The sequence below is a fragment of the Cydia fagiglandana genome, chromosome 8 (genome assembly GCF_963556715.1).
Source record: "Cydia fagiglandana chromosome 8, ilCydFagi1.1, whole genome shotgun sequence".
Taxonomy (NCBI): Eukaryota; Metazoa; Arthropoda; class Insecta; order Lepidoptera; family Tortricidae; genus Cydia; species Cydia fagiglandana.
In genome coordinates this window covers 15037848-15054408 of record NC_085939.1, presented here as the reverse complement: position 1 = coordinate 15054408, position 16561 = coordinate 15037848, and the positions used below count along the sequence as shown (strand labels likewise).

Below are 16561 nucleotides of genomic sequence, written 5' to 3'. Positions count from 1 at the left end.
TGTAAATATACACTCACGGTCATTCACAGTAAATACTAAGGGTTATGCTCATTTATGACCGTGAATGTAGGTACGTGTACATTTAATTTCTATTGCAGTCGGGGGACCTTTTGAATGAGATGCACTTAGGCACACCAAGGTCCCCCGATTGTAATTGAAATTAAATGTACACGTACCTACAGTCACGGTCATAAATGAGCATAACCCTTAGTATTTACTGTGAATGACCGTGAGTGTATATTTACATTCCAATTTAGATTCATAAAGTTATGTAACTAACATATGAACATTATTTTTAGCTTTTCAGTTCGCTTTAAAATGCAGCAGTCGTGTTTTTAATTTTTTAATTAATTATTTTATTCACATAGTTGAACACCTTTAACGGCCGGTTAGCAATCGTTACAAAACTGACGGTCAATGTCAAACTTAAGTCGCGCTTAATTTGTACAAGTTAAATGAAAATGCCCATAAAATTCAAAATAATAATCACATTACCGTCGACGCCGTCGACGGCGACTCGATGTGGGCTCCGTTAGTGTTAGGCTGTATTGATCCTAGCGAAAAAGTGTAGTGTCTATTGTATCTATTGTAGTGTCTATTGCCAGATGGTAAAATGACGTCGGGTTTATTTGATACTTGTAACTTTCTAAAGCTACCTACCTTTATAGACTTAGCAATACTTAAGTCCAAAACCTGCCAGAAACGACTGATAAATAAAAATATTAAATGATGTTTTCTACATAAATTCCGAGAAAATTAATAACAAGCTTGTTTGCCCTCTTATGAACGGAGTATTCTCGTATTTCTTGCTCACTTTCAGGCCCCGTAATAAATCGCCGGTAATGAGGAAAAGCAATCACTTCTGTTTTTTTACAGCAAAATTGGATACTAGAAAACTCCCGTGGGAAGGAATTACTGTCGTTACGAGAATCAGTGCAGGGGCTACACCTGCGGCCAGAGCGGCTACCGCGAAAACCGAAATTCGCAAATTGCGGGGATCTTTCTCTTTTACTCCAACGAAGGCGTAATTAGAGTGACAGAGAAATATGGGCAATTTGCGAACTTCGATTTCGCGGTTATAGCCCTGCGGCCATGTCCCGGCGTATTTCCGGCCAAATTACCGGTATCCGTTAAAATATGTATTTCAAAATTGGATTTTTTTGCTCGTGTTGGAACTGTGGAGGGTAGGTAGTAGGTAGGTAGGTTGAAATGATTTATCGAATTATTTATAACACGCGGCTAAATGAGGAAACTTCCCTGTCTTGCGTAGGTACAGTCAGCAGCAGAAGTTGCTATGCGGGTGAGGTATTCAAAATTACCTTGACACGCTCTTATTCTCTTAATAAGAAAGTCGCGTCAAGATCATTTTGAGCACTTCGCCCGCTTATCAACTTCTGCTGTTGACTGCGCTTTTTTTCTCTACACGCTTTTCCATTCTCACTGTTAACTGACAATTCACAATCTTATTGCAAATGCAAACACATACTTAGTAGAGTTTACCAAGAAAAGTTTGCAATGATTTTGGTAGCGCACGCAGTGCAAGTGTTATTTTAAACGTCAAACTTCTATGAAAGTATGACGTATTAATAACACTTGCACTGCGTTATGCTATCAAAATCGTTGCAGACTTTTCTTGGTCTAAATTCTAAGGCTCTTCGATGGGTTGGGTCATTCACAAAAAAGTCTAGTCTAAGAAATTACAAATAAGTAAAAACGACTTACAGACTTCCACCATTTATTATTTTTATTTTTAAACATTATTATTTGACGTACAGTCGGTACAGTAATATAGGTAATCACAATTAAAACTAAAATTAAGACTTGTGGCTGACATTAAAACTAAAGTATTAATAATAGAGAAGACTATAATAAACAATAACAAATCTATGTTTATATTCGGAGTCCATTTGATAATACCTTTATTGTTTTGATCAAGTTTATTAGAACAACATTATGGGCAACTGTATTTTACTTATCCCCTTATGCGGAAAAACAATAATTTGAATCTTGTCGCACGAGGGGACATTAAAATTTAAGTGAATAAATATTGAACAAAATGAGTGAAGAACATAGAAGCGAAAATAATATACCTACAGTGATAGAAATGAAAAAAAAAAATTGGTAAACGTTTGCTTTAAGGTACGTACTATCTTAATTAAATCTTAGTTTGACTGCTGGCTATTATTGTAAAGTAAAAACTAACATGATAAAATAATAGCATGAAAAAGTTATGTAAGAAGGAACAAATACCTCTAAAAATACATAAGGGATGAGACAAAATATCCCGATAATGCTGTTAATAACAATGACAATGTAATCAATCATAGCTTAATCCAGTACCCGACTTCACACCAAAGATTATACAACTTTCTGACACAATGAGGTAGACACCTACGTCTAAAACTTAACCCTTTAAGTGGCGGTCAACCCGTCAATGGTCGGATCGAAAAGCAGTAAACTGTCGGCTACCAGTGAGTGGTTAATAAGGTGTTGTCGTATTTAGAGGTGAAATTGAACGCATTTAAGTATAGTTACGCTCTTCTAGCACCTAAAATTAGGTAGCGAGCTAGACAAGGATAGCATACCGTAAGAAACACAAATACACTTGGTATAAAATTTGTTGGTGAGGACCATTCATTCGGGAGCGACCGCCTAGTCAGAGTTCAGATTTGAATGTTAGGTCCCTTGTACTGATGTAATCTTAAAATTATAAGACTTAATTTGATAATTAAATAGCAATCAACTCCAATCATCAATTTGTTTTATGGTGGTATTCATTTTAAACAAGGAAACTGGAAAACTGTCATTCTTCCGGAGTTTTCTTAGGTCTGGCCAAATGTATAAACATTATAATAATTTAATTGCTATATTCAAATAGCGTATTTAACGCTGATTACAACGATATGTGATTTAATATACTTCCAAACATAGAAAAGTTTTAATCGACGATTTTGTAAAATACTTTTAATCTGCACTGAACACCCATCGGAGCTCCGCCACGTGACTGCTTTTGCGCAAATCCGCGGCGCCATTTGAATTCTTTTCGCGTTTTCGCTGGCGCCACTTGAAGGGATAAGACATATCGACCGGGTTGTGGACCGTGATTACCTTTTGTATTGTTTTGGAGCTCCCGATATTTTGACACAGTTACATGCATCTTATTCGCGGGCAACTGAAGACAGCGGATGGGTGTCAAAGTTATATAGGTATAGGTAGACCGCGTTCGGTCGATTATTTTATTAGTGATGCATGTAACTGTGTCGACATATCGGGAGCTCGAAAACAATACAAAAGGTAATCACGGTCCATATCCCGGTCGATATAAGTCTACATAGTAGCTTTGATTCATTTAAAACTGAGTCTAGAACATTTGAGTGCTCTAATATTTATGATCCAAAGGAGCTCTCAGCAACTCAAGACGGACCTTTTAGAACTTTGAATAATCAGGCTCTGCCGAAAGCTATGATTACAGCTATTCCTCGATCAAGTCCATATCTCATTGACATATATCATACAGCGGTGTGCGGCACAAGAATTCGAGCCAAGCGTGCAGTCTAACGCCGCAACGCGATTGGTTGATGAGTTCGCATCACGCGCACGATTGGTCGCATCTAGTTGCGTTAGACTGCACGATTGGCTCGAATTCGTGAGTGACACCGCTGAACTAGCACCATTCTTAGTGCCCGTAAGTGCCCTTAGATATATGTCAATGGTTCATCTATAATCGTAACTACGACGGCTTGACTTCAGTCATAACCTCTTCCAGCACTGTTTCCATGCTAGGCGCCCACTTGAGCCCATGGATCTTGGTTCTGAAGCATTTGGCGATTTCCAAAGTCTTGATACAGTCGTCGGGTTCAGTATTCGCTTTCTCGCAGTCGTGGATCATGGTTACTAGCTGTTTTGCAAGGTCATCGTCTGAAATGAAGTGTGGAAGGATCATTAAAATGTGTGTTTTATATTGTACGTGACTTGACGTTCATAAGCGCATTGTAATATGCCTACTTGAATAAACTATTTTTTATCTTTATCTTTATCTGTAGTATTTTCAAATGGACTGAGAACGCTGGATATGTGTGCCGTTTATATAAAAAAATAACTAGCTTTTGACGTTGCTGTAGTGGACGAAATGTAGCGCAATGACTCTATACATCCCGTCTACATTAGGTAAGTACATACGTTAAGCCAGGTTTCGTTTCGACACAATGCAAGTTTTAATTCTTTTGTGGTGAGCGCTAAACTAAATGTCTAGCGACAGGAGGAGTTTTGTTTTGACCGAAGGGTGTCAAGTTCCGGCGGTTCCGCGGCCGGCTCACTGACACAAAGACACAATGGGGTTGCGTAGTGTAGGATGTAGGTATCGCAGCCATATATTACGAAGCGCATCTACAGCACTCTAGAGCGTCTTTAATTTTTATTGTATCAACTACTTATGTACCATGGTTCGCAAATAAACGATTTATATTTCTATTTCTTATATCGGGGCGTCTATCTATAATACAATCTATGTATAAGCTTGCCTACTTAATGAGTCTCAGCAAATTCATGAGCGTTCTTATGCTGCAGTTTAGCATCCTTGTCGAAGATGTAGGAAATGACTGTTACCTGCTCCGTGAGTCTTAGCGAACTCATGCGCGTTCTTATGATGCAGCTTGGCATCCTCATCAATGAGGTCGAACTTCAAGGCCATACAGAGAATGACGCAGCCCGTGTCACGGTTTAGTAGCTCGTAGTCTTCACGCCAGAAGTTGTAAAAATCTTGCATTACGTTCTCTTGGACGTTAAGCTGGAATATGTGAACATGTTTCTGTATAATTTTTACGCTATAATAATTATCAACATCGCGCAGTAGCTCGGAATGTACATACGTAGGTACAGATTAATACCCGCCATATTTACATGAGCCAGACAGGGCTTACCGCCAAAATCGAAAAACGTTATCTCTGTTGCTCGAATAACTACACAATAAGAGCGGTAGAGTGTTAGATTAAAGACTTTGAATTTTCTATATTGGCGGTAGGCCCTCAGATCGCTCAGATCTGATAGACACATCTGTAAGTAGGTCACTCATTCTCCTTCTCTCATTGTGTCATTATAACTATACATATATATTGGATAGAGTGAGAGCGACGTAATTAATACAAATTATTCGCCGGTATAAAGGAAGGAAGCGTGTATGAGGAATGTTATGAATGTGAAGGAAGCGAAAGAGGTATGTCAGGATCGTAGCAAGTGGAAATCCGTGGTCTCTGCCTACCCCTCCGGGAAATAGGCGTGATGATATGTATGTATGTATGTATAATGGAACATATTTATATGGAGATGAGAATTCTAAATTTAAAATGATTAGGTAACAAGCTTATGTCTTAACATAATAAAATGGTTATGGGACACAAGTCACAACACAATCACGCTATAAACTCTGATTATATAGATCAAAGATAATTAACAACTTAGCGAACCATGCATTTTATATTGGTATCAGTAAATTTCCGAACATCTCACCTCGGTCTTACACTTATCCAGCGCCGTGGCAAACCCAGTAGTCAATTTCTTCATAATCTCCGCCGAAGGGGTAGCTCTATTCACACAAAGCGACAAAATAAACGCGGCAATCAACGTCCACCATTTTGTGGTAGACGCCATCTTGAATTCTAGCATTCAAGTGATCGAGACAAGGTTTTATGCCATTTTTAAAGCGATTAGGGAAAATTAAAGTTTTTTTAATTATAGCGGAGTACGGATGTGTTAATTGGTTTGATTAATGGATCAGTCATGCAGTGTGATAATAAGCACGTCGCGTCGAGATGACAATCGGCTCGATTCGGGAAATGAATTAGTGACTCACTAGATATGAAATAGTAAAGATATGCGACGATCCACTACAAAAGGTACCTTATGGCGGCTGGCGCCGCGATTCGGGAAATGAATTAGAGATTGACTAGATATGAAATAGTGAAGATATGTGACGTTCCACGGAAAAAGGTACCTTGTGGCGGCCGGTGCTTACGTCGCAAAGCGCCGCAATAATATTGGAGCGGCGTTAATAATAGCGTAAGCGCCAACCCCCATAAGGTACCTTTACCCGTAGGACGTCACATATCTTTACTATATCGTATCTAGTTAATCTCTAATTCACTTCCCGAATCGCGCCGAATGTCACGTACTTAGTACGCTCTAATGAGCGCTTTGATACATGACGTAGTGTGGTTATGATAATGAATTACTTAAGGGTCACATGAACCCGCCGTCAATGAGCCGCTCTCATACAATCTAAGCACTCTATGCAAGTAGGTATAGTGCGACATAAAATAGTAATAAATTTAATTAAATGGAAAGAGTTATTTGTTTTACAAGGGGGCAAAGTTGTTGTTTAACCGCTCATGCTATAATCAGTTTATGAAGTGCAAAGTAAGGCTTTCCGAGCTGGTGTGGTGAAAATAACTAGGTATTATTTGGATTTAAGTTGTGTTCGAGCGATTTGAAAACGTGAATTAAGGAACTCGAAAACGAATGAAGGAGTAATCCTAAGAATTCCTAGTGTTAGGAATCTCTTGGGAAGGTTTCAGAATTTCTTCTGATTCCTCATTAGTTCCAAGATTTTAGCAGATTTTGTATCATTTCTCAGTTTTGTACACTGTGTACAACATATGTAACAGATTTATTGTGATATGTATGACTGTTTATTAGTGTTCTAAAGAAATTAAAATAAAATGCCTTTAACATAATTATATTTGAATTAAAACTACAAAAACTACAGAAAAGACACCCGTATTGAGGAGCTACGCTCAAAAGTACCCTGTAGGTAAAATGTTAAAAGGCCTTGTTTAAATACCAAGCTCCAAACACGAATATTATAAGTACTAGGAAAACTTTGCAACCATTTCAGCAATAGACACGTAGCAACCAGAAACCAGAACCAGTAAGTAGAACAGCAACAGCAGGGTATTCTTCCACACAACTATCAGATACGGCCCCAAGTCCCTGTCCCAGCAGTGGGCGGTCTGCACCACCACCGGGATGAGAAGGCCCAGGGTTGAGAAGAAGATGGCGCCCACCAGACCTATCAGCAGCTCCAAGTCGGGAACTGCGATGGCCAGGGTCACTGGAATAAATAATTTAAATCGAAATTACGAATTGACAAGACATATTTGTGCAATAGAATTTCTTGAAGGGAAAACGTGCCTAAAGTATAATTCCCACCGAATGGAGTTGGAGTGCATTTCACATTTGTACTAGAGATGCACAGGCCATTATTATACTATCCGCCCGGATACCGGATATCCGGTATCCGGCCAAAAAACGATCCGTTGCATCTCTAATTTGTACGGCCGCAAGCCAGTCGGCTACTCGCGGATGCGCACGGCTCTGAGGGCCTACCGTGAACCACGATCGACGTGTTGCCTGTCCCACTTACGTACTAATTTACAAGTGCGACAGAGAGGCAACACATCGAACGTGGTTCGCGGTCGGACTCCATAGCTTTTGCCTTACATAAATGTATAGGCACATTGAAAATGCGCTCCGGCGTGGCCCGACTCCAGTCGGTCGGTGGGAATCGTACATAAGAGACAAGCTGCCATATTCGAACTTCAAGATATTCACATGAGACGACACGTACTAGATCCATTCTAGATACGTTATAGTTTAGATATCAACTAGTTCTCTTTTGCAGCGCAATTCGGGCAACCAATGTCACTTTTACGTTAGATAGAGTAAGATATCTATTAGATGTGAATTGGATCTCTAAATCATATCCTGTGGAAATCGTTCAAGAGTATCTCCAGAATCGCGCAAATGACAAATTTGACAGGTTAGATATTAAACATATCTTTATCGTATCTTGGTGATGTCTACAAGATATCAAACTGAAGTCTTACCATGACTGCCTTAGCAGTGTGAAACTGACATACTTCTTCAAAGATCGATGCGGGGCCTTAATATATGGATTCTTAGTACTCGTACGTGCATGCAGTGCTGTTCAAATACCTTTGGAGCGCGTCATGCTGTACGCACCGCCGAACACTCCACGTGTTGTGGATGAGAGTATAGAGGCCCCATACAAGACATTATAGTTCGTTTATTTCAGCATTAGAAAAAAGGTAAACAATCTTGATGTGTCTTTTAATTGAAAAACACATTTTAAAAATAAGTTACGGCAAATATGTAACAATTATGAATCTAATACGATCTTTTATATTCTTCCTGCTTTCATAAGTAATAGTTATTGATTTTTAAAAAGCGTTTTTCAATTAAAAGACATGCCAAGATCGCTTACCTTCTCGCAAGTTCTTTCTAATAGCGTGTTTATCAGTGCGTAGGTACCGTAAAACGGGGTGAGTAAGTAGGTTTCGCGGGGAGAGGTGGGTTATGAATGGGGAGAGAAGGTTTGAGAGGGGGGTGAGAAGGGATTTTAAGGCTACTGCTACAAAAATAATGTATTCTATTTAAAATGGAGCTATAGTAATTTGCATAATAAAAAAAATCGATCCAACAATCTTCCAAAATCACCTTTGTATGCAAATCCCTCTCACCCCAAATACGAGGCACTACGGGGTGAGGTGGGTTTTCCTCTTTATCGTCAAAGTTATGAAATGGAACTACCCAAAATAAAATAAAAACTAAAATACGAACGTCCGGAACACTTATTATATGTACCATTCAGTTTACATATGTAAAAATAAAATGTTATCGAGGTTTGAATTTCAGTTTTGACTCTACTGGGGTGACCCATTTTACGGTATACGTAAATATTAAATTAATAAAAAAAATATCTACGTAAATACACACTGCATATCTATATTTACCTGTGAGAGCGACACACAGTGTTCTAAGAACGACTTGCCCCAGATTATGGTAGTTCACAGATATGCAACTCTGTATTCGAGTCCAGAGGATATCCAAAGGCGCGTACATCTGCAGGCAATATGTGAAGAATACCGCTACAGCCACCAGAATTTTCGCTACCATCGCCAGGCTGCGGAAAAAAAAGTTAATTAGACATACAGGGTGACTTTAAACTGGTATTACACTTGATTGTGGCTCAGTTAATGCCAAATTGTATACTATATTAACCCCGTTGTTAAAATTAGCTGTATTTAAAAATCGCAAATTTTCGAACAAAACAAATAGGTTACTAATTAAAGTCCCTAAGTGTGGTTACCCCACATTAAATACCTAACTGTCATACCTGTCACTCTTGTCATTTGTCAAAGAAAATTTTCTTTGACAAATGACAAATACTAACCTTTTGGCCGCCGGACCTAGTCCGCAAAGACGCTCACTCACACGCCAGAGCAAATTTTAAGTAAACAACTAATAAAAAGTTTAGGGATTGCAAATAGTGATATCGATATTTACAATTTATGGTAAAAATCTTTTTAATTTAGCTTTGTTCTTATCCTGTTTTAATTTAATTCCAAATTGCCAAAATTAAACATATGTTTTACACCCAAAAATGTTTAAAATATAGGGATTTAACATAAAAAACAACCACTAAACAATGTCGATTCAAGACGTGATATCGCCGCACTAGGCTGTACGAGAAGTCTTTTATACAAGACAACGGCGCGCATGGACTGCCCGCAGTGCAGATCGACAAGGACTGTTTCCGCGCGGATCAAGTAATAATAGTCTCTAGGTCAACGGCGTAAGCGCTTGTCGGTACGTAAACTTTATTGGCGTAACGTTAAAGCTGCGCATCATGTGTCGATAAAGTCAATATACCGGAACTGTTTTAGTGAAAATTACACGTGGGTTGAATTTTTAATGAGTGAAGATATTATTCCGGAATTAGAATCTATAATTAAATTTCAGTTTGGTTTACATTAATATAGGTAAACTCTTATCAAAAAAACGTTCAACGACTTGTTATAAAAAAATTACACATTAACTTCAATGTTATAACAAAAAACTAAAGTCTGATAAACAGGTATGTCCCTGTACCACTCTTGTGCGAAGCGGTCGCTGCGGTGTATCCCTTCCCACTAAGCTATAAAAGAACATCAATTATTTTTTTTATTTATCTCTTCTGCAATTAAATAGTCCACAATCTACAAGGGCAAATATACTTGTCTGACTCTAGTTTATAGAACTAAAGAAGCTGCCTGAACTTTAAATATAGTTATGCCTATCTGACTCTCGTTCTACGTATTCTAGTACTCGTAAGTAGTTATACCTACTAGTTGAAAAAAATTGGCGATTAACAAGTGTTCAAATATTTAGATAAAACCATATTTCTGACTTTATATTTACTTTAAAAATTCCCATATTGAGTTAACATTCCCATCCCTAGCTGTCTTTTATACAAGACAACGGCGACGAGGAACATGAAAAATGTTGAAAATTGGAGCAATTTTTTTAAATGCCTTATTATAAAAGAAGGGATTTATATAGCGGCTTAAAAAGCAAATAAATGAAAAAACAAAGACCTTAAATATGAACACGAGTGTAAATGAAATTGCAATTGTTATTATTTTCCCATTAACTCAGTGGTTGAATTTGTGTCTTGTATACAAGACGACGGCGCCAGCGTATCGTTCTATCGTTGTCTTCTATACCGGACAACGGCGGTCAAAGGGCTAATCACAGTACTTCATAAAACTACTTCATACTTCGTACTTCATAGTACTTCATAAAACTGTGGGTGGCGATTGATAACCAAAGAGGAAAGTATTCATTTGCAATTATTTAAACTTATTTGTTAATCGTTTTGTTAGGATAACCATGTAAAGTCAAAAAGTATGGGATAAATTAAAACTTAAAAAAAACTTTTGATTACTTTAAAAGCATGAGACTATTGAGAGGCTTAGTTTAGGAAAGATGTGTGATTTTGTACCTATTACTAATTTGAAGGGCGACTTTAAATTAGTAATGTATTAACATAAAATACTATTTTAGGGTTCCTTATTCAATAAGAATTCCACAAGTTCCATGTATATTGAGATCTACCTTAATCTCGATTGCATTTTCTATTTTATTTATTTCAATGGCTTCACGGATTTTTCTACTATAGAACCGACGACGATCTGTACAAAGTATTCCTAGGGTTGTGAAGCTTAATCCAGTGGTTTGGCTTAATTCTAGTGACCTCAGGTTTCTTGTAATTTTGGATAAAGCAGTAACCGTCACAATACCGTCTTTAAAGAGAAGCTCTCAAGTATTGTGCCGTCTGTGCCACTACCCTTATCCGTTTCTCCGTTTTACGTGATTAAGTAAGTCCCGTCGTTGTGAATATAATGAGTGAAAAATAAAACAAAGTTAAAATTTAATCAGTATTTATTTTAGTCAGTAGTAATTATTAGTTAATTCTGAAAATTCGCGCACTTCATAAGTGCTTCGTGTACAAAGTTTTGTACGGAGCACTAAAAATTGAGTTAAGTTAGTTTTCTATGCATAAAACTTATCATTATAAATCTGAGCATGTATCTGGCGTATCTCGTGAAATCTAAGGCATGTATCTACTATGACTCAATGGAAAAATTGGAAAACTTTATAACGACATACGTAGTTGGTACAAGTTCCACGACTAGCAAAAGCGTCGTAAGTTATACCGGGTGTGGCCTGTAACACGAGCAAATAATTAAAACATAGATTGTACTCCTCAAAAGGTGACACTTTTGTTCAACAACTTAAAAATAATGAAGTATTTAGACTCCCTATTTTTCGTACAAAATAAATATTATCTTCAATAGACGCCATCGCCACGCCATATCATTGTGATTGACGTTGCTTGTCAAGCCTTAAACATAACAAAATTCGCAATACATTGCGTCTTATAATATACTTTAAAGTGTATTAAAAATTAAACCACAAGTTGTTATTTTTGAAAGTCGCTGAACAAATGTTTTTCAGTATGAGAAGTACAGCCCACAGTTAATTTTTTTGCTCATATTACAGGCCACACCCGGTATAACATTCAAGGATTCCAATTAAAATCTAACCGACTTTTCACTTCCTACAAAACGATTGTATATGTAAGTAATTGGATATTATAATATAGGGATCTAACGAACTTCCATAAAGAAGACACATACATTTTTAAAATAATTTAAGAAGCTTTTATCACACGGCCCACTTGCACCATCCCACTAACCCGGGGTTAAGCGGTTAAATCGTGAACCCACTGTCAAATTGTACTGGTAACATGGTAACTCCGGGTTTAACCGGTTAACCCCGGGTTAGTGGAATGGTGCAAGTGGCCCTAAAAGAAAACAGTGTCAAAAAGTAGTGATATGAATTCGATTCGGGACTACTACATTACTACAGGAGCATTATAGTTCTCCAATTAATATAATAATTTTTTCTCAAACATGCAATGAAATATTGATGTTATGTTCCTAATAATAGGCTGCGAAGTATGACGTTTCAGGTGCGGCTAGGACAAAAGGTCGTTAATGGAATTTCATACACATCTTGCAGGCCTAGGCCGGCAAAGTCCTCTTTTTTAATTTTCATTTCACAGATATTTGCGACACAGCATCGTGGCATTCATCCATTAAAAAAAACTAGAGGCAGTAAGCTTTATGGTTCGTAATGACACTCTGCAACTACGCCTATAAAAAAAAACCAAAAAACAATGTTTGCTATAATTTGCAGTTTTATTTGTATAAAATCAACATGAACTTAATAAATAATACATTCTATAATTTTAAATTATAAATTTAACTACACAAATAAAAACATTTAAAATATTTCATCTAAACGTTAGCGGTAAAAAGGTCTACTCAAACACGCGTAGTTATATTTTTTAAATTGTTATGGAGGTAAAGTTGAAAAATATTCATTCTGTTTTATTAGATTTATGGTGCGTTGCCGATTTTTTGACTTTAATATGAGTTCCGACGAAATAATGAAATTAATATTAATTGTAATCGTAGCTGTTGGAATTGGCAGCGTAAGCAGAATTAATTTTAAATAACTTGCTGCCTCTGCCGCTAAGTCAAAGACGAAGTATGGTAAGTGCGTCAGTTTTCCGTCCGGTGTCAGTTTCCGTCCACTTGACGGATTGGTAAATAACACATTTGATTTATAATTTGCTACTTGCGAAATATAATTTTTATGTGGATAGTTAAATTGTTTAGATATTAAGGGTGCAATAAGTCCAAATTTGTGCAGCAATGAAGTATTATACTCAAATTTCGTCAAGTGGACGGAAACTGACACCGGACGAAAACTAGCACAATGACCCTATATGGTTGCTTATGGCAATTTTATTATTTGAGAAACTAAGAAAAATGGCTTACAGTTTATTAGAAACAGTTTTGTGGCATATTTTAAATGAATATAACTACAAATTCGTCAACACTGTGGAAATTATACTTATTTACTCCATGCATAAAGCAACGATGTATGTGAAACATGATATCAATATGAAAGACTATGTAAACTTATGTGACAAAAACGACAGTCAGACGGATACAAGGCGAAAAAATCAAAGATACATGAAAATATACGGGTAGTAAAAATACACGACTCGTGTAAAACATACGCGTGATAATGATATAGGTACGTGTTGGTTATATTTTGGGTATAGTTTACTTTTAGTTTTTTCTATAAATAAAACTTGGGTTTCGTGAATTTTTTATTTTATTTATTTCATTGCATGTTTGAGAAAAGCACTATACATACCTCGGCGGGAAATGGGGTTGCCCGCGCTCAGACCTATCCGGCCTTGCTTCGCTCGGCCGTCTATACGTCTTCGGCCGGCAACCCCTTTCGTCCCGGCCTCTGTAGTAATGTACTATTATTTTCTACACTGATACACTAACTGAATCAAAACAACTATTATACTTAACTTAAAACTTTTTTACTTACCTTAATTTTTTAATAATTGAATGAGATAAGAGACATAATGACATAATTGTCGATCCAAAAGCTGAGGTGTGGTATAGTTTATCTACATAAATATAGTACCTATGGTGACATAAGAGATAGGTCGAGTCAGCGAGTCAGTAATAAACGGACCATTACTAAGCACGCTTTTGTTCATCTTTAATATCGTACCGTTTTCCCCGCCTCTCCTCAAAGCTTCATCAACTTATCTTTTGTCAGATATTTTTTATTTATTTATTAACATTAAAGTATACAGCTTATACAGATACAACGTCCCACAAAACAGTTTACACGGTTTGACTGTGGGATCGTGCAGTCTCTACTCTCTTATATTACATTAAAGTTTACATCTGTCATTACTAATAATGCTCAACAATTACTAAATGTGATTTACTAGGTAACTACGCAGCTTTTTACCAAATTTTACTTTATTGACTTGCTGTCTGATGTCAGAGGGCAGGTATAATAGGGACGGGAGGTTTGTTCGGACTTAGATTTTGGTATCATTGGATTATGCGTCTCGGTCGTGCCAAAACACAAACGAGTAGGTATAGTAGTTAAGAGAAATAAAGTAAGCCGATGAATGCTATCTCTAATTGTTTTTTTACAACAGGGCAAAAAAACAGTTCACTCCAGGCATTGCTTAAGTACCTACTTCGACTAAACAATCTTGAATTTAGAAAAGTGGGTACTTTTATAAATTTTAATTTCTATGTTTTAATACTATTCGAACTTTTAAATTTGAAGTTTAAGGTTTAATTAAGTAAAATAGATTTATGTAAAGAAACATTAATTTTAAAGTAAAGACTATTTGTGTCGAATAAAGTATCATCTGCCTTTATTTTCCACACAACTTCTTGTATTTTTTTAGGTATTTGTTTTAATTTTGTTATGTATGGATAAAAGCCTCCATTTTTCCCTGTCTCTGGCTTCTAGCATCCATCTTAGAAAGATGGATCATTTGCCTTAAAGTGTTTATATTAAGTATCTAAGACACAAAGTATCAAAACTAGTTATTCCCGCCATATCAACGAGTCGTGTAGCAAAGCACTTCAGACCTCTTTTGTCCTTTTGTATTCGTAAAGACAAAGGTTTATAACCAACTAGCTCAATTTATATTTCATCTACCATTACTAGCGAAATGCATGCACAAAACAAACATTTTAACATCATTTTACTATAGAAATGTATGTTGGTTTAGGGGGAATGGGTTGGGGTGAGTAAAAGACTCCGTTGACTGGTAATCTTAGACTGATTTATTCAATCATACCTACACGCGTATTCGGGAAACGAGATAATCACAAGATCTAGAAATGATATAGAGATCAACTAGATTTACATAATAAGATATCGAATAGATGTGACTTGGATATCTAAGTCATAACTTGTCGAAATCGTTCAAGAGGGCCTCCAGAATCGCGGAAACGTCAAATTTGACATAAGTAACTTAAAAATATCTTTAAATTATCCATATCGTAACTTGTTGAGGTCTAGTAGAGATCTAATACATTTTGAGAATACAGCCGCTAGGCGTTTTATACATCCTGTTATCTTTACATCACAAGTCTAATCGGCGGCGACACATACAATATCTCAACTAAATCAGCGCGTGCTAAATACTAAGTTATCGACACGCGCTGATTATATTTTGCTGACCGCCATAGTTGGAATTGCCTTCCATGACGTAAAATGAGGTAAAACGTAACGAGTAACGACCTCGTTCAGTTTACGACGGTGTTCAATAATTTAGGTGATATTCCCATTCATCTTATCTGTCTGCTACAAACATTATGTTTCGTTATGACCACAGGCAATGGACGATTCAAAATTTAATTTCCCTGCAGGCTCATGAAAGGATTGATTACCAAGCATACTGATTGTTACTCGTAGGTAGGTACAACTTGATTTTTGTAAAAATATATAACAATTTATTTCTACTGCTCATATTTGAAAATCAAGTATTTTTATGCTCTGCCTAGGGAATAACTTCGCTCGGTGTTGGCTGACGAGGGTTTTTTGTATTTTACTTGACCGAATTTGTAAATTCTGTCTTTCTTCGCATTTTTATCTGTTTTTTTTTTTTGTAATTTTCCTGACTTATCTATTTTTCTAGCGTGAATTAGTGTGTAAGCTTGTACTGTATTAAAAAAAGTAAATAGGTACTGTAACACGGCTGTTTTGGAAGGGGGTAAAAAAAATGAATGAAAAGCTCCGGCTTGTCTAAAATGGAAACAGCCATTTTAGGTAACAAAAAGAAAACTAAATCAAAATCTAAATTAAACTGAAATGTGCTGAAACCTTGCTGTAGAAAATCTAGCAGGAGAAACAATTAAACAAAATAACTAACAAACTTTATTAACCTAATATTTTGTGTAAAAGCTCAGCGGTAAAGCTGGGCCGCTTTAAGGGTCCAGGATAAAAAGGATTTTACAAATGGTTCAAAAACTAAAAACTAAATTCGGATATTACTAAACTTTATGCACCAGAACTTTCAAAACTTTAAACTGAACGATATTAAATTATATTTAACCATTTACACCGAAGGACTCGAACTACTTCCACCATTTTGACCACCATGGCGAAGGTGTGGTCTTACCACAAATAGGGCTCATGCGAGCGTGAGTCCCCGGAGGGGTCCACACATCATATGTGCATGTCATCTAGGAATGACATCCTCATATGTTGAGTACAGAGGACCAAAACAAAAGTAGGGTGCCAATCCCCTGAA

At 36.7% G+C, this 16561-nt stretch overlaps 2 protein-coding genes and 1 long non-coding RNA gene across 3 annotated transcripts in view; 1 reads left to right on the top strand and 2 right to left on the bottom strand.

Annotated features, from left to right (window-relative positions):
* LOC134666857 (uncharacterized) overlaps nt 1-16561 on the top strand; it is a 183477-nt gene that overhangs the window by 43032 nt on the left and 123884 nt on the right. The gene's annotated exons all lie outside the window — the stretch shown is intronic.
* Nucleotides 1719-5674, bottom strand: LOC134666826 (general odorant-binding protein 1-like). Its single transcript, XM_063524144.1, has 3 exons — nt 5506-5674; nt 4606-4786; nt 1719-3918 (listed from the first exon to the last, which is right to left on the bottom strand). The coding sequence occupies exons 1-3, from the start codon at nt 5659-5661 to the stop codon at nt 3731-3733; spliced, it is 525 nt and encodes a 174-aa protein (XP_063380214.1). The 5' UTR covers nt 5662-5674; the 3' UTR covers nt 1719-3730.
* LOC134666785 (proton-coupled amino acid transporter-like protein CG1139) overlaps nt 5506-16561 on the bottom strand; it is a 35527-nt gene continuing 24471 nt past the window's right edge. The window contains exons 8-9 of the mRNA XM_063524072.1: nt 8808-8977; nt 5506-7105 (exon numbers count right to left, since the gene is read on the bottom strand). Of these exons, the coding sequence (XP_063380142.1) occupies nt 6864-7105; nt 8808-8977 (412 nt within the window). The 3' untranslated portion in view covers nt 5506-6863. The remainder of the gene's footprint in view (nt 7106-8807; nt 8978-16561) is intronic.

Coding starts and splice junctions, on each gene's coding strand:
- LOC134666826 (XM_063524144.1), bottom strand. CDS start 5,661: ATGCTAGAATTCAAGATGGCGTCTACCACAAAATGGTGGACGTTGATT. Junction 4,787..5,505: donor TGGATAAGTGTAAGACCGAG/GTGAGATGTTCG, acceptor CACATATTCCAG/CTTAACGTCCAAGAGAACGT. Junction 3,919..4,605: donor CGCTAAGACTCACGGAGCAG/GTAACAGTCATT, acceptor ACTTCATTTCAG/ACGATGACCTTGCAAAACAG.